The sequence below is a fragment of the Phaenicophaeus curvirostris genome, chromosome 4, assembly GCF_032191515.1.
Source record: "Phaenicophaeus curvirostris isolate KB17595 chromosome 4, BPBGC_Pcur_1.0, whole genome shotgun sequence".
NCBI classification, from domain to species: Eukaryota; Metazoa; Chordata; class Aves; order Cuculiformes; family Cuculidae; genus Phaenicophaeus; species Phaenicophaeus curvirostris.
In genome coordinates this window covers 375359-393819 of record NC_091395.1, presented here as the reverse complement: position 1 = coordinate 393819, position 18461 = coordinate 375359, and the positions used below count along the sequence as shown (strand labels likewise).

At 45.9% G+C, this 18461-nt stretch overlaps 1 protein-coding gene and 1 long non-coding RNA gene across 2 annotated transcripts in view; one reads left to right on the top strand and one right to left on the bottom strand.

Moving 5' to 3' along the window:
* ANTXR2 (ANTXR cell adhesion molecule 2) overlaps window positions 1–18461 on the bottom strand; it is a 104405-nt gene that overhangs the window by 40865 nt on the left and 45079 nt on the right. The window contains exons 11-14 of the mRNA XM_069854982.1: window positions 13061–13139; window positions 9410–9505; window positions 1968–2009; window positions 857–952 (exon numbers count right to left, since the gene is read on the bottom strand). Of these exons, the coding sequence (XP_069711083.1) occupies window positions 857–952; window positions 1968–2009; window positions 9410–9505; window positions 13061–13139 (313 nt within the window). The remainder of the gene's footprint in view (window positions 1–856; window positions 953–1967; window positions 2010–9409; window positions 9506–13060; window positions 13140–18461) is intronic.
* LOC138719680 (uncharacterized) lies at window positions 11412–17117 on the top strand. Its single transcript, XR_011337264.1, has 4 exons — window positions 11412–11857; window positions 14269–14882; window positions 15432–15545; window positions 16957–17117. It is a non-coding gene; the product is annotated as an uncharacterized lncRNA (long non-coding RNA).

Below are 18461 nucleotides of genomic sequence, written 5' to 3'. Positions count from 1 at the left end.
GTAACCCCTCCTGGCTCCCATCAGACATCCAAGCTTATAATTCTTTATGCTGGAAAGTATTTTCTAGTTTGCTTCTGAAAAGCACTGCACAAAATGTTTTCTTTCTCTAAAATCAGAAACTCATCTAAATTACCAATTCTGAACTGTGGAAGGAAACACATAGAAGCAAAAAAGCTTTAAACTTGCATGTTCTGCTGCTGCATTTAAAATGAACTAAAGCAAAGCTGATTGCTAGGCCAAAACCTTTAAAGTTTCATCACAATACATCAGTACGGCCTAGGTGGGCATTGCAGACAGTTTCTTCGATTGGAGCTAAAACCTGCAGAAAGCTCCTCTGCAAATGCCATAAAGGCTGACTTGCCTATAAAATCTGACATAAGGACGTGCCCATAAGGATGCACATTTTTCATTCTGTTCTAATTAACATGATGCTATCACGTCTTTTCAAAGACAGGCACTGTTGTCACTGCACGTTCCTCTGGGATCAAGCCTCTCCTTAGCGTCACCGTTGTCGGTGCATTTGGCTGGCCCACTGTTGCAGGACTTATGTCACACTGTAATTTCTTCCAAAACATTCAGAAAAGGCTCCCACTCTCCCTTTCTCATTAGCCTGATGGAAAGAGCGTGTCTTGAAGCAGCTATTTAAAGATCCAGTCAGATGGAATTACTGAAAGCTGCTCTTTCATAGGCAAGGTCAAAATTGTTTGATCGGGTAAAAAAATTCTGTGGGGCTTATGTCACTGGGGAGAAAGTGCACATTATGCCCTTGTATTTTCTTTGAAAGCCTTTGTTTCCACCATTTGCAGCCTCAGAGAGCTTGTGTTTTAGTGAATTGGCATCTCCAGATTGTACAAACCTCCATCCTTTTAATTCCTCCTACTCCTCGTCCACCGTAGTAGGAAGCATCCACTGTGGGCCACTTCTTGGTAGGCAAGGGCTCCTGTTCTTCTTCCTGGCAAGAAATTCATATACTGTTTACTTTAAAAAGTCACTTTTTTCGCCTCCACTATGTGTCTTTGTGGTATGTTTCACTGGAGCGCACAGTAACTTTTCCCCTGTTAGGAGTGAAAGATCAGGTATTCTGGTTTCCCCGGTGTTTACAAAATCCGGTGGTGTTTGGAAATGTTTTTTCATGTTTCGCATGGGAGAGCATTGGTGGTGACTATTAGCAAAGTCCAAATGGGGAATTTAACTGTGCACTCTACTGACAATTATGCTTTTCCTTTCTGCTAATAAAAATAGGCAAAACACTCATAAAGAGGAGGCTTTGCAGTGGCTTCTTCTACATCAAATCCACTGCCTTCAGAGTGCCAGCTCACCAGCCCTGCTCATTGGGATTCAGCAGGCGGTGCTCGGCAGCTCTGCAGACAGAGGTGACGCAGCCCATCGCGGTCTCCTAAGCCTTTGTCCAACCCGCTCTCAGCTGCCTCCGCTCAGCGAGGTGTGCCCAATCGTGGGCTTAACTGGCAGAGTGCACTCGACTGTGCTCAAGCAATTGCCCACATTGAGACTAAGGGGCGAAAATACTAGAGAGACTGGAACATCCTCTAGCACATTACTGCTCGCAAGAGGGAGAGACATTGCCTTGTAAGGGTTCTTCAGTGCATGGAATGCCAAAGCTGGGGGAAAATGCTGTTTAAGCCATACGTGAATCTTTAGACTGTACACAGGAGATATTCAGTCTTTCTGCTTTTTCTGCAGAAGGGGTAAAATAATGTTCAGCTGTCTTGGGATAAAGCTCCTAACTATTTCTGTGAATTTGGGCTTAATTCATGCCACGCTGAGAGGGCTGAGACAGAACAGAGATTTGGACTTCAGCCATCCCACTCTCAGCTTAAGGCTTCCCATGGGGCCGTTCTTTCTTCTTCAGCAGCTAAGACAAAGAGATGGACTTGTGGAATACAGGGAAGCACCGAGGAGTGGAATCGTGTAACCAGCACGATGAGGGGAGCACCATCATACTGTACCTCTTTTGGAGGTGGCGGAGGCGGAGGGGGATCTTTGATGACCTGAAAGAGCAAAACATGTAAAAGCATAAGGAATTGCACTGGCAGCATCCAAAACCGAACAGAAAATGTTAAGAGTGAACGGTTTCCATCTGATTTCCCCACATCTGCTTGCAGACTGACAACCAGTGCTGCCAGGTCCCTTGGGTATCGATTATCAAGGCCTTCTGGAAATTAACACAATCCGTCTAGTAGAAAATAACATCAATTGACTGGCAGACACTCTTTGGGCAGACGTGTCTGCCACTTTGCTTCCTGACCGGGTAAGAGTCAGTCAGTCTAAGTAATAGCCAACGATGAAGCCCCATGGAGTTAATTACCAAGCCTGCAAGGAAAAGCATCCCCAGGTCTATGTGAGGCATTGCACCATCTTGGGCCAAGATGCCTGCTTCCTTGTGCGGCACTGCTGGATAATTTCTGGCCTGGTGACAAACTTGAAATGCCTTCTGGTAGCTCAGGCTTCACATCTAGACATCCAGATCACTTCTGCAGATCTCACGTTTCACATCTATTAATTTCAGTATGGAGCTCTTTGACTGTTTGGCGGGGAGCGCCTGCAAGAGGAGGCACCTTTGCAGGGCTGCTTAAACTGATTCTGGGTACGTCCCACTCTTAGGATAATTCACTTATGCCTGTTTTACAACTCTGCCTACAGTTCCTTCCTGTTCCCTTCCTGTTCGCTTCCTCACACAGGTATCGTAAATCTCAGGGAATGCCCTGGTGCTGACAGGTATCCACAGAACACTGCGGGACAGGAAGAGGAAGACAGCAACTCTCTGAAATCACTGAGATGAAAACCGAATGCAGAGCTGTTCTTCCGTAAGAAAAACAGGTTTGTTACCCAAGAAGTACTTAAGTGATATCAAGTGATTTTTTGTGCTTGTATATTGTATAGAAATGACTAAAACATAGCCCAGGAATAGAACAGACTCCATTTCTGCTGTGCCTTATATCATATAACAGAACCAAAACAGTCCATGATGACAAACACCTAAATCTCCTTGCACAGGATTAAGCACTTCATTTGGAACACATCTTATTTTATTCACTCCATGCTATTAATTACAGTACTTTCCTTGACTCTAGCACTACCTATAAATAATGTCATTACACAGATGTACAGCATCATGCATGAAGTGCAAGAGCGCTCAGTCCCTATATGCAGAAAATCAGGCAGGGAAAGGAAGAGACTGGCATGGCTGAAACAAGACCTGCTGGTTAAACTAGAGAAGAAGAGGGAACCACACAGGCCATGCAAGCAGGGACAGGCAACCTGGGACATGTATAGTGATGCTGCCCAGTTATACAGGGATAAGGTCAGCAAGGCCAAGGCGCAGCTGGAGCTGAACTTGGCAAGGGAAGTAAAGACTAACAAGAAGGGCCTCTATAGGTACATCAATCAAAGAGGAAGGTTAGAAGAATGTGCCTGCATTGATGGTTGGGAATGGTGATCACGTATCAACAGACAAGGAGAAGGCTGAGGTACTTAACAACTATTTTTGCCTCAGTCTTCACCGATAACCACTCTCCTCGCCCCTCCTGGGTCATGGGACAGCAAGATGGTGACCAGGGGGATAAACCCCCTCCCACTGTAGAGCACGATCAGGTTTGTGACCACCTGAAGAACCTGAACATATGGGACCGGATGAGATGCATCCCAGAGTCCTGAGGGAATTGGCAGATGTGGTTGCCAAGCCACTCTCCATGATATTTGAAAAGTCATGGCAATCAGGAGTCCCTGGTGACTGGAAGAAGGCTAATATTGTGCCCGTTTTTAAAAAGGGCAGAAAAGACGACCCTGTGAGCTACCGACCTGTCAGCCTCGCCTCTGTGCCTGGGAAGATGATGGGACAGATCCTCCTAGAAGCTCTGCTGAAGCACATGGAGGACATGGAGGTGATTAATGGCAGCCAGCACGGCTTCACCAGGGGCAAATCCTGTAGGACCAACTTAGTGGCTTTCTATGACGGGGTGACCGCAGCAGTGGACACGGGAAAACCTATGGATGTGATCTATCTCAAGCTCTGCAAAGCCTTAGACACGGTCCCCCACATCATCCTCCTCTCTAAACTGGAGAGATATGGATTTGATGGGTGGACAGTACAGTGGATAAGAAACTGGTTGGAGGGTCGCATTCAGAGAGTAGTGGTCGATGGCTCGAAGTCCAGATGGAGATCCGTGACAAGTGGTGTCCCTCAGGGGTCCGTGCCGAGACCGCAGCTGTTTAATATCTTCATCAGTGATATCAGCAGCGAGATCAAGGGCACTCTCAGCAAGTTTGCAGATGACACCAAGCTGAGTGGTGTAGCTGCCACACTGGAGTGACAGGATGTCATCCAGAGGGACCTGGACAGGCTGGAGAAGTGGGGCTGTGAGGACGTCATGAGGTTCAACAGGACCAAGTGCAAGGTCCTGCACCTGGGTCTGGGCAATCCCTGATTTCAGTACACGATGGGGGATGACGTGATTGAGAGCTGCCCTGCAGAGAAGGACTTGGGGGTGCTGGTCGATGAGAAGCCTGACACGAGCCAGCAGTGTGCGCTTGCCTGAACAAGCTATGGACTTTATGAAATCCCAGAGTGCCAGGTTGGAAGGGACCCTCAGGGATCATCTGGTCCAACTGTTTAGATGACCTCTAATTTAAATGGGATGATTTCTAGCACTGGATGCAAGAATTCTATCAAATAAGAGAAATAAGTAACAGCACCCGCGGAAACATTTTTCCGCAGCACCTTAGGTTTCAGGTACTGAATTGATCACCATGCAACCTCAGAGTATTCTGAGTGGGTTGGGAAGTCAACTATGGATTTTAACCAGACATCCCTTTGCCACTCTGATGTTGGAAAAACATGCCAGAAGCTACTTTTCCTTAAATACTTCTGAACTCTTTTTCTTCCGTCCTCCAAATTCCCAATCAGGAATTTTCAGAATCGGTCATTTTATTAGTGGAACATTCCTGAGAGCCAGATGGGAATTCCCACCCTAACTTTACAAGAAACAACACCACAGAGGGATCACGGGACAGATTCAGAGAGATACTTGGATGCTGAGCCAGGTCTTCCATAGCGTGAAGATACTTAATTCTCACTGAAAGCAACTGAAAGGCTGGAAATGGTAAAACAGCACTTCCAATATATTGAGGGTCACCTTATCTTACTTAATTCCCATTCTTATTTTCCTTTTGCCTGTCTCTAACAATTACCTCAGAAACCATATTCCGCTGCCAAGACTGCAAGCTAGTCTGCGGATTTATTTAAATCCATACTAAGTGGTATTTTCACTCCACTTTCTATAGCTCTACAATTCTTAAGTCTTGCAGGCTCTCCCGAGCAAAGACAATGTTGCTCAGTAAACATCTTTGCAATGCGTGCTGATATTTGCATGGGCCCTGTGCCTGTTGCTAGTGATGGAATCAAGACTTCTACCCCAGTGGATCAAGAAAAACTAAAACTCCACTTGCTGGACCCCACAGGGCTTCAAGTCTCGAGCCGTGACATTCCCTGAGCAGAGGATCTAATCCTATGCCAGCTGCTGAACTCCCTCAAGCTACACGGTACACATTATGTGAAGCTAACCAATACATTAATTAGCTGCTACTTCTCATAGCTTCAGAAAATGAAACTTGCTTTAAATGTGACAGCGGTGTGAGAAAATAATCTGCTTTGAGGAGCAGAGAGTCACCCCTGCTGACAGAAGTGGAATGCAAGTGCCTGCATCCTTATGTTTCCACTGGCCCCTCACACACTCGTGTACTCTGATTATTTCCAGTCCTGTGTGGTATTTCAAGTGAAATCAGCAGAAAGCTATTCTTAAAAAAGAGAAATCTGAGGAACTCGTGCACCTTTGGCAGAAAACAATACGAATGCAGCATGAAACTGCACGTACCAAGGATCATAACACTGCAAATTCACTTCTCCCGAACTCGATTCAGATCGCTTAAATATGGAGAGTGAACAACGGTGCCATCTGATTAACCCCATGTAGAGATGGACCACTTCCTAATTTTCTTTTCTTTTATCAACCTCATCACCAGGCAAGGCTGCATCTCATTTATTTAGCTGCAAAGAATGAGACTTGAGTTTGGAGGAGAGCCGATTTCTTAAAAAAACAGAAAGGGAGACGAGAAGTGAGTTGCTTCAGGCAACGGTCCCTTTGATCTGCTCATTAACACGTTTCAAATGTTCGCGTGATGTGGGCATTAGGAAATGTCAGCACCAGAGCCTGAAGCCAGCTTGATACGATCATATGTTCCGATATCGAGGGAAGAGTGAGAGAACTGTCAGCAGCAAACTGCCTTTAAAAAGGGGGGAGGAGGAGAAGGAAAAGGAGTTCCCCTGCCCCAGTCTCCAAAGCGTTCCTGGACCACACAGCAAGGGACACTGCTGAGCCTGAGTCCTAGCATGGATGAAGTGGAGTGCTCAAACCTCATGAAGCCGAGTGCTCTGCCTGCTCCTGTGGCTCTGGACACTCATTCCATTCTGTCTGCAACACCTTCTGCTTCTCTCTCTTCCATTTGGTTCTGAAGCATGGGGTGCCTAAAAGGTTTGCTGCTTTCTCCCTTGCTCCTGTTCCTTGTCCCATGAAGCTGACCGCTCTGCTTTGCCAAGGAACAGACTCGGAGGAAGGGAAGAGGAGGTCCTCGCTGGCCCTACTGTGCTGCCTCTCTTGTCCAGGAGATGGGCACCAAGGCCCAAACTGGATTAAGCAGAAGAGTCATAATATAACAGGAAGGCCCTCAGGTGCAGCCAGGACTGGAAGAACAGACACAGAATAACGATCTGAGGAAGCGGACATCAAAGCAAAAGGAAAGGAAGAGCCCTCATTTGGTAACAGGTTCAGTGCAACAGAATGTGTGTTTGGAACTCAGCACTGTTACAGCAGTGAGTCCTAAGATTGCCTTTTCTTTTTAAAGAAACAAGGAATATCCATGAGTGGTGGAAGGAAACAACAGAGGACACGGACACTTGAAGGGCCATGGTTTCATTGCTCCCATAGAAGTCAGGCTCCTTTGTAGTAACGACTTCTCAATTTACAGCTAAAGACTTGCACAGAAAGAGCCAATTGCTTCTGTGACGAACACTGTATGCAGAAAAGGTGCTCGGGGTAAGCTGCTGTCCTGTACCACAGACATCAGGGAGGAAAAGACTTCAGCACGAAGTGAATCAGATCCAAGGGACATCATCTTACAACAGAGATGACTGAACGGCACGGTGCGCCTTTGGCTACCAAGGTACTGCCTTTGCACTGCAATTTGTTATAAAGGGCATCTGTTTTACTTAACTGGGCTTGAGCTTAGGCATCCCTGCACAGCTCTGCGTGATGTTTTGATGCACACGTGGAATGTGAACTGAACTACTTTCTCTTGTAACAGGCACGAGCTGCTGCAGCTGATACCGTAATTGTACTGGCATAGAACCAAAAGGGCAGGAAATGAGTACTATAAAACTATATGTTTGGACCTTCGCATAAAGAAATCCAGAAAGCACCTTAGTGACTGTCATTAGGGAGCCATCACCAGACAGATTCCTGCTCTCGAGGGACTGAGGTCCTGCAGTCACTCCCTACTGTAACAAGAGGAAAATGCGTAGTATATGGAGTTTCACTGTGCCATGGGAACTGGCCACTGACGAGCACAGACTTCCGAGCACTGACCAATGGGAAGAATATTTAGATGTTTTACACTAAATTTACATGTGCAGACCTGATGCTGAAAAAAACCAACATCCACTTGGCAAATGGTTAAAGACACATGCGCAGTTGATGAGTCTGATGTGATCGATTGCCCTTCCAACTGTACGAGTCTGGTTCTGGGCTAATGCAAATCTGAGGTGGATGGATTATGTTCTGACAGTCCTATTGAGCTAGTGACAGAGTTTCGGTGAGGTAACTCATTCTGAGAGCTCTGCAGACTAAAGGAACATGAGGTTTCCTGACAGCAGTCGGCTCGGAAGGAAGTGTGTTTGTCTTGGGGGGAGGAAAGAAGAAAAACTTGAGAAGTCAGGAAAAGGACAAAAGAAAAGAAGCTGCTTTCAGCTCTTCACCAAGGATATGGTAATCCTTCTTAGCACGTACACAGGAGTAGTGGAATGGCTCACTCCAAAGTAGGCCTCTAATTAGCTGGCAGGAGACACTGGGAAAAAGTTACTTGGCTTCAGATAAGGTTTTAAATTGTGTTTTACATGCGTATTTTTAAAACAACTAGGCTTTGAAACAGAAAATGTTTGCTTTTCTACTAGTATGAGTCTACTGTTTCTTTCATTTCCTTCTCAGCCTGCCCCACGTGACAGATGTGAATGGAATGCCCAGTTGTGACCACTTTCTGCAGACAGAAAGGGGAGAAACTCAGAAACATGAAGACAGTCCATGCATCACAGTGAGCCAGTTATTTTAAAACAAGAAATTAGGTGAGTTTCTTCATACTGATCTCAAGTCTTCCTCCTCCACAGGAAGGCCCACAATATAAAATAATGTTGAAGTAAAACGAATAACAGGCAACCTCCCTAGATCCCTGGTGGGGCTGTACTGTGGAGAATGAGACAGAATGGAGTCTTTTTGTTAGAGGAGAGCCCGTCATTCCTGCCTCAGAAACCCTGGACCATAAGGATGCCGATGGGCACTGAGGACTTGTTGCCCTAGGAGAGCCTGGGGTCTGACCGGCTACACCAACACTCCTGACTGGGTGGGCTTCGGTGTGGTCAGGCAGGAAAGGCAGTTCCACAAGGCAAGGAACACAGTAGCAGCCTCCAAGTAATCTCCGCTCCCCAAGTCCTCAGTGCTGTCATTGAATTGGATGACTAACAAACCTTACTGATTAAAGCGCCCCAGCATGCCAGGAGGCTGAAGGGGAGTTAGTGAAACAGCATTGCAGACTGCTGCTGGAAGGATAAAGCATGCACTCAGATGAAAAGAGATGCAGTGTCTGCAAGGGATTATTAACAACAATAAGGGATTTCCACCTTGAGAGCCTGTAATGGACTACAAAAACCAATTTTACTGATTGTACTTTTAAAATGGTCCTTAATTTCAGGATAACATCTGCACACCACCATGGCCACCAACTCTCAAATAACAGACAAAAGGGTTTTATCAAAGATTTCCCAGAAATACAACACATGCTCACTCAGCAGAAAGCCAGAGTGCAGCGTACCAGCATGCTGGTGCTGGCTCAGGTGTATTCAGAGCTCACAAAGCCAGGAGCGCTGCTAGGAGTGTTGAAGCTGGTCTCTTCTTTCATTTATTGCATATCACTAACAAAAGAGAAATCCCTCAACAGATGGCTTTATGTCTCATGTAGCTCTCCTGTTACTGAACCTGTTTCTTATGGTATCTGTGTTTCCCAACATGGAATGAGTTATCATCATGAGTCACACCTCTAGTGCCTTTTTCTAACAGCATGTACTCACCACTTTGCAGCAGAGGGGCCAGAACCACCAGAGCAGACCGAGTGCCACCAACAGTAGAAGCACGAGAACAGCAATGAGTGCCGCCACGCCGCTAGACTGCAGAGAAAGCAGAAGGATGGCGTCAGTGGACAGTGCAAATAGTTGCTGCCTGGTATTCCCACCCACCCCGAAACAGCTTCCTACTGGTCGATATGCATCCCAAACCAATTGTTCCCACTTGTCAGATCCTGTTCTTGCCCACAGAGGAACTCCCCATGCGGGATCAAGAAGGGGGTCTTCGTCAAATCTGTGTTTGGCACAAGTTCAGTGCCACCCTCTGTTTTAAGTCTCCTTGGTTCCACAAGTTACTGTAAAAGGTGAGCTAGGACGCTTCAGCGGGAGCTGCCTATCACAAGGAATGATGTTTCAACATGAAAAGAAGAAAAATGCAACAGGGACCTTGTGAAAACAGATGTTATTCAGGCTTCAGCTGGGAAAAAAGGGGAGGAGAGACACCCCTGGAATTACTAAGGCCGGCATACACTGTGATTCTGTCAGAGTGAGAGGAGTTGTGCTGGGGATACAGGAGTTTCAAATGGAAGGCGAAATGGAGCCTTGTTCAAGTACATGTCGGTGCAGCCAGGAAGAACAGGTAAGATGGGTGGCTCGGTGCCTAGAGGCAACAGATTCTTTGATTGTTTTCACTGCAGACGTGTGTTTGCTTGGGAAGGCTCTAACTTGTAGGTCTTGTACCCCAACTGGCCATCAACTGCTCAGCTACCAGTATGAGTGGAACAGTTCTAGCAGTGACCCATTTCTTGCTGTTGCCCATCTGCTACTATGGAAACAGTAGCTCTCCTTGTACAGAGCTGCCTTTGCTGCAACTTGTATGGAAGGCAAGAAAAGAATTAAAAAGGGCGATCAGAAGTTTTTCCTCTCGGTGCACACCTGTACATCCTTTTAGCGAAAGCTTCTGACTGCAGAGCAGCACTGTTCAAGTGCGGCAGAGGTAAGGCAGCTGTACCTGGAGATTCGGTGCGATCCACTTTGCATCAAGGCTTTCTTTGTACTGATTTGTGCAACTCTGCAGTTTTTAAGGGGGTGTGGGGTCAGACTTCATGTGTGCTGCTCTCTCTTAGGGGACTAGGTGAAGAGAAAGCAGTCCACTGTCAGTCCCCAGCATCCTCCTGTGACATTAGAGAGACTGTTGGAGTATGCTGTGGTGTGAGGTTGAAACACTGCCGAATAGTAAAGAGGCCCTGTTTTACCACAACAGGCTTTTAGCACTAAGCACAATCAGTGTAAAAGCCCAAACTCTCAAATACTGTGTGAAATCAAGTTTTACTCCAGTTATTACAGAGAGAAAGGTAACAGATGATTACTAGTGATCAATAACAAGTTAACAGTCACAGCTTTTAAAGGCAATGAGTCATTACTACAAGAGAATAAGTATAGTAATTAAGAAAGATCCATCACCAATTATCCCTTTATCGTCATAATCATCATCCAGATCGGCAGTTACTAGGAAGCCCCCTTTTCCCAGTGAGGATGTGGAGAGCCTGTCCCTGGACAGTTGGGAGGCTGTGCAGCATATCCACTCAGAGGTGAGATGTCTGACCATCGCTGCGAGGTTTTAGCTTTTATGCCACTGAACAACTTCCGTTACCCCAAAACCGCGGAGTCTCTGGCCTCAGCTGCTCACTGCCTCTCTTTCTCACCAAGAATAGCACAGCGCAAGCACACTGATAAAAAAAAACTTTCTCACACTCTTATGCACTAAGAATAGCCCAGCACAGTTCTACTGACCACAGTGATGTGAGGTTACAGATTGAACAGTGCACACAGTCATGTGACAGGGATGGTCCACAGGCACCCACACTGCTCTCAGCTTGGCAATCAGGCCCTGGCACTGCATTCGTTCCTCTGACCCATGGAGGAGTCACGTTCTAAATCTTTCATTCGTTCACAATCTAATTGTGACCGAAAAACTGTCTAATTGGTCTAAGTATGAGTTGCAGTTTGTATCTCTCGAATCTCTTGAACAGAGAACTGTGATTTGTGCAGTGTGTGTTTTTTCAGCTCTCGGCTCATTCAGTCTTCCTTCCTGAAACTGAAGGGCTGAGCTGAGACAACTCTGATTTTTAGTTACCGAAGTATTTAGTTATTAAATGAAGAGAAGAAAAACGACATTTTTTTTCTCTTTTAGGTTGATTTACCTACAAGCAATAAAAAATCCTATTGGAAAAATACACACCCCTGAGCAGAAGGTACCATTCTGCATGCTGCTGTGCCTGACAGGGAAGCTGCAGTGAAGTCGCACTTCAAATGAGAAAAATTTAAGGAAGCGTGCTATCCACACGCAGCACTTTTCCAAAACCTCCATCCCTACCTAGCAGTCTTGTGTCTGCCTGCAAAACTTGTCACCACCCTGCCTGTGTCATACAGAAGAAATGAATGGATAGCAGAGAGGTGAGATTAGAGTTTTTATGTCTCAATTTAGAAAAGTTGCTGACTGCCTGCATGCAGGGTTGATCCAAGAAGCTGTTTTCACCTGTTTTCTGTAAGCCTAAGACAGAAGCGTAGCAGGGTGCTCACACTGCCCTAACCCTGCACAGGTGCTGCAGCCTATGCTTGGCAAAGACTGTCTCCTCATTAACACAGCTGAGAGCCTGCACTCCTCACACAGGCACCAAGGTTGGGTATCTTGAGTTATGTACCATTAGGATCATATAATCCCGTACAATTATTGCCACTTTCCACATGGAGGCTGAAGTGCTAAGGTTGTGCCTAGCTTGCTGCAGCCCGCGCCCAGCGATCCCGCTCACGAGAGCTGTGCTGGAGTGGGACCCGAGGGGACTGTGTCACACTTGGCTCTTGGGACAGGACTAGATCAATACTGAGCAAGTCTCTGATGGCGTGGAAGCTTCCTACATTTAAAAGCCACAGCTGCACACTGTGCTGAAGTGATTTGTTATAATACATTTAGCAAAATACAAGGCCCATAGAGACAAGGAAGACAGAGACACTGCTCGGATGTCAGGGCGGAGCACGCCTGTGAGAGAAGGAAGATTGTAGGGCTTTCCTGGTACATGTAGTTTTGCGCATGGTGACATCAGCAGCCCTGGAGCAACTGGTGAAACAGATGCAGTGGCAGTGGAGGGAGCGTGTGTCAGACAGCAAAGGTAAATCTCCAAGCCTGGAGAAGGAGATGTCTTTCACGTGCTATTAGGAAGTCTCACATGATACATACTTCATTCGTGTGGATCCTGCAGAAAGGATCTTCCTAACAGAAAACTGTTTGCACCTTAATGGGAAGAATGAAAGGAATTATTTTATATAACCTGCAGAGAAAATCCTGTCTGTGACCACACATGCTTCATCAAGGGATCCAGACCAGCTAAAAACTCATTGTTTTGTGCAGCGGTGTTTTAAAACAGGCTGAAAGTGTGTCTTGAAGTACAGAGAAAACTATTTAGGGCCTATATATGAAGAAGTCTTACCATATTCTGCGTGTGTACTGGTGTATTTTTTAGTTAGATGGATTTGGGCACTGTAAAACATCTCAGGAGTTGCCATGTGCTGAGGCTCTGCATTGAGAGATCACACACGGCAGAACAAAAAGAGAGGGTGGATTTCAGGATTCTCACAGAATTATGTTAACCATGTACTTACACACTCGGATGCAGTGATGGTTAGCGAGCTGGACATGAAAGATTGTCCTTCACTCAAACGCACCAACACGTCCAGAGTTCTGGAAAGGAGAAAGAGGAAACAGTCATCAGCCACAGTACAGTCAGTGTGGGCGCGTACATGCTGCGGGGGCACCTGTGTGCACACCTGCTGCTCCAGCCAGAAGAGAAGGGCAGTTGGGGCCCTGGAGCTGCACCAGGCGTGGAAGTGAAGCCACAGACATCACAGAACCCACATGATTACTTTGTGGCATCTAGGAACCTCTGCTGACTTCAAAGTGACCAAGCTACAACAGGGCTGGACCCTGCGGCTTTCAGAAACCCACTGTGGTCATTTTAGACAGAGCTTTCTTGTCCTCAGCCTATGCTGATTCCCAGAAGCGGTGCACGTTCTGTGTCGATTGCTACTGGGAATCGTTTTTATCTATCAGCAGAGCCCTCTGAGCACAAAACACCCCTTCTATATTCCACATAACACAAAACACTCCAAAAACTTTTACATAAAAGAAATCAAAGTTCAGCTGTAAAAAAAGCACGTTTTTTTCTGTTCCCTCAGCATCACTTTAGTCATCTGCAGACATAATGGATAAAAATGTCGGATAATTATAAATGGTCAAGACTTTATATAAATAGCACATAAACACTGCACGCAAATAGTGTGTGGTTTACATTTTACAAATTAACCCTAGCAGAAAACAACACATGGTGAATGTTAAACATAAGAAGGCTCTTCAGCTTCTCTGGCTGGGATTCCCAAGATTCAGACAGTTTATATTATGCAGAGATGTAATTAAATAAAAATATAGATATCCATGAGCTGGAATGATTAATTGTTTATTCCATTCTTACATGTCGTGAGTTTTTATTCTGGCACAAATGCTTAAGTCAATATGGAGTCCAGAGCTACTTTAACTAATTTGGCTAATTTCTTTTTCAGTTTTAGTAAAAATTAAGTAAGTTGCTTCCACTAAACTAATTTTTAAATGATCTGTGTTATGAATAATTGATCAAACAGAAAGAATAACTCTAATTTGTTTCTAATTATTACTGGAATAAGTGACTCAGAACAGATAAAAAATGAATTCAGCTCCCTTCCAACAGCAAACTGTACCAAAGCTTTGGTTAGTGATGGATTTTTTAATGTGATACTTTTTCTTACTACGTTTTATTTCCACTGTTTTGCTTTGCCAGCATAATAAGAAAAGCAGTGGGAAATTTCAGCATGACAGTTCTGCTGGAGTTTGCCTGGCACAGCAATCCTGTCGGCTGCAGTGCGAGGGGATGCCAGGCAGCGACGGGCGGCAGTGCAGTGCTGCTGACACAGCCTACATGCTGACAGCCCTCCATGAGGACACTGGTACGGGTAAACTCTTCAACCTTTTGGAGATCTCTGCATCATAAATGCCTTGCACGCAGGGCTTTTCTGTCCAAGGCAGCTATAGCCCAGCTATATGGACGTAACTCCAGTGGCACCTTGGCCCCACCACTGCGTTGGCTGTGACTGCACAGCTCTGAGTCACAGTATCGGAGACTTCCTCACATTGTGAGGGAATAACGAAACTCAAATGAATCCACACAAGTATTTTTGGATGGCGACTCCTCAGTTAAGCACAGAATGAAAAATTAATCTCCCAAGTATTTCATTTTCCCCAGTTAGCCTTGTCTTTTTAAACCATGGCTCTGAGAAGCAGCCCACAGGCTCCGCACCTTGGTTACACCCCAGAAAGGGCATTCATCATGGTCATGTTTCCTGAATGCAGCAGTTATTTGGCCTTTCTACTTTTTCTGGACTTCCCTAAGTAACGGTAGGTGCTTTCCCACTGGCTGATTATGGTGTTGGGTTCAAAGCCTGCCAGCATGGTAAAAGCCCTTCCAGCTGCTCTAATTCCAAATGTAGGGCACTGTGCAATTTTGATTTTTAAATCAATATATCATGTTCTTTTAGAACCCTGATCCTTGTATGCCTGACTTTGTTTCTGACCTTATTTTAACTGTGCCTAAATGCATTGTAGGTTTTCCTTAGCTCTTTTATCTTTCGTTGGGCAAAACTCCCACTGAGACCACAATAATCCTGCCTGTGCAGCAGTGAATTGCTGCTGGGTTTGGCCAGTCATACCAGACTGGAGCTGCCGCCAGCTACTGGGGTCAAATTTCCAAAATGCTTTCAGACACTCGCTTTCTCCCCATTTCATTTGTTTTAAAAAAAGTGAATCTGAATCCTCAATTTCCTATTTTTTTTCCCTGCTATCCAATCAGTCCCCTTTGCTGCCTGACAGTATTGTTCTTCCTTCTGATGTGTGTGTTCCTGTCAGGCAAGAATGTTTTCTAACGTCCATTTTTTTATCCTCTGTCAGTTTGAGGATTTGCACACCATGCTACCATCAGTCCCAGACCTACGTGGCTGGAAAAGAAGATGTATCTGTGGCACTGTCTGTAATGTCGTACACTTGGGCTCGTGTGTTTCTCAGGTAAGCAGCTAGGAAACAAAATACCTTTGAAATATCAGAAGTGCTGTTGAGGCACGTTCTCACTACTAGTGTATCTCAAACTGCTACTCATGTCTAATTTCATTCTCCTGCATAAGAAAGCCCAAACAAAAAACCTGCTAAATCCTCTAAGATGATAATATAAATTATTTCATACAGATGTTCGTAAAATTAGGCTTCTAAATGAGGTCTTTAGGAAACAAATCCCTTTTTTGCAGCGACGCTTCCTATGTGGAGAGCCTGCAGGCTGCTCCACGCCCCGACAGGTCTGTCAGCAGAACTTGGGGTGCACGTCATGGCTCACCCTCAGGGTGGATGCTCTCACTCATTAACACACTGCCTTTCACACTCACTGCTGCCTTGTGTGACAGACAGTGTATCTCAGGAGTTCCTGGGCCTGTGACTTAGGTGTTGGGCTTCCCTAGAAAAAGTCCAGCTTTCAAGACTTATCAGTTGATCCTGTTAAACTTCTCACTCCTTTTCTTGGATGTTAAAGCTTGAAGCAAAAGTCACCCTTTTTTCCTCTGCCTTCCCTGTGTTGCTTAGTGAACTACAGACTCCTGCTACATCATGTGCTATTTTATTGAATTTAAAGGGATGGTTCTCTTTTGCCTGTGAATGGAACATGTATTGGTCTTGTTCTAGCGGTGTCCTGTAGCTCCCGCCCCTGGGCTGTTTGCCACTGGGAGCCTGGTGAACCTTGGCTGAAATGCACAAGGTTTATATGACTTCGGCCTTTATATGACTTTATATGCTGCCTTCTGAGATCAGACTCTGCTGGTCCGATCCTTGCTCATGGCAATGCCTCTGGACACTGCTCCAGCATTGCAGAAGGCAATACGAAAGGGCACAGACAACACCTGTGCCCAAACGAAAGCCGAATCTACAGCTCACTGACCTCCCAGAACCGCAGCAGAAGCAGGTTTCAAGTTCCTGGTGCCACCTCACTGACGCGCTTTGCATCCCCCAAGCTCTCGCTGTCAGACAGCCTGACAGATCCCAAGCAAAAGGCTCACTGAGCACATCAGCTATTGCCGCAGATACGGTGCATTTGGAACAACCGGCTTCCCTATCAGCTTCCGTTCTCATACACAGCTGCAGGGATGAGCCAGCTGCGATTTCATGGGAGTTGATCATACTTGCGCAGTTCTGGAAGCCACAGAGTGAACTCATACAGATAATTATCTCATCTTCAAAAGGATGAATCTGTCAACATGCAAAATACTCTTTTCCTGAAATTGTCATGTCTGTAGGGTATAGGAAACGTGCCTTTTCATTTCTTTAGCATCCACCTGTTTAAAGGGCTGCGTGTATTTCTGTTCATATCAACCCTGCCCCTTCAACTCTGGAGTTCTGAAAACTAAGTGCCCTATTCCTCTTCACTTGTTGACAGATGCCCAAGAGAAAGAGTTATACATAAATACACCCCAAGGTTACTAGTGATTGTTCACATGTGAGGCTTTTAGTCCTGCACTCACGTAAACTGCAAGGATTTTGAAAATAAAATGACTTTCAGCATGTTTGGGGCACCTTCGTTTCCCACTGGTGATTGTCAGCGTTCTCGGAAAAGCTGAGATCAGCTGAGCTGAGCCATCCTATGTCACCATGTAATAGGCCAGATCCTTCAGGCTTCTGCTGATGCGCTTTCCTGCAGGCTGGATGAATGTGATTTAAAGGGTCGTGAGGCTGCCGTGTTTTTTTGTGACCAGCTTAGCTCACAAGGGGAGGAGCAGCATGGGTTTCAGTCAGCTGGCTGTAGGACTGTACCTTCAGTCTACCTGGCAGAGGTCATCAGGAACACCTCAGAAATGCGGCCACAGGCACCAGATGCCTGGTTTTACAAGTCAGTATAGCCAGATCTCCCAGCAACTACTTATGTGATTTACATGACTGCACCCATAGTACCTTAAGTGCTTTCCAGTGACTCGAGGAACATTGCCTCTCTTTCAGCTGAGGAACACAGAGTTTCTCAGCAAAACCAAGTACTGCACAGCAGTTTCTCTCCTCAGGTAAGCCCTGTATAAAACCTACCAAGGACTAGGAAGTGTAAATGTTGAGGGTCCTGCAGCAATCCGGGATGACCTCCTCCAACACCCAGACAAACCCTCGCCCTACTGTGTGACACATTCTACGTGGGCCACAGGCTCCACGTTACATCTGCATACACTGGAAGGGGATACAGTCCAAGGGCAACCACCAGAGGTTCTAATGATCGTAGCCTGCGCACACTCTGCACAAATACCTAGGCTGGCAGTTGTACCTGAGGACACCAGGAGTGGCTTCCCTAGGTCCAGCTTGACAAGGCTGCAAGAACAAGCCTGGTGGGAAAGGCGAGCGCAGCCCTTCCTGCTGTTTCCGAACAACATAGCAGTGCCCAAATCCAGCAGCTTTCTGAGGCTTTTAGCCAGGATGTGCCTTCTTGTCTTCTGATCACTTCTCACACAGCACTTGGGACTAGTGGAATCAAAGGGATGGCAAAAAAAGCGTGTGTAATTAATGTGCTGTGCAGATACTCACAAGCTCTGCTGTGTTCCGTGCACTCGAGTCAAGGGTCTGTTTTCCAGCCACCTATACTTATAAAGCAATTTCATTGTAACGGGAAGAACTGTGGGGCTTATTTACAGCTCACAGCACCTGTTCAGGGTGGGAGGGATTTCCCTGTATTTTGTCTGTGAATTCTCACTTTTTGGATGGGAACCAATCCTGGAGAACTTGGTCAGGAAAGGGCTTTTAAAAAATGTTCATGTTTATGCCCAAAGTTAACCACGAGACTCTTGCAACCTTAACCTGCATCAGCCATGGCCCAGTGGCTGTCCTAATAAATAATGTACCAAAACATGTAGCCCGAGAAGACCCAGCAGTTGCAATTCTTTCTTTCCTTTATGTCCATTGCTGTTT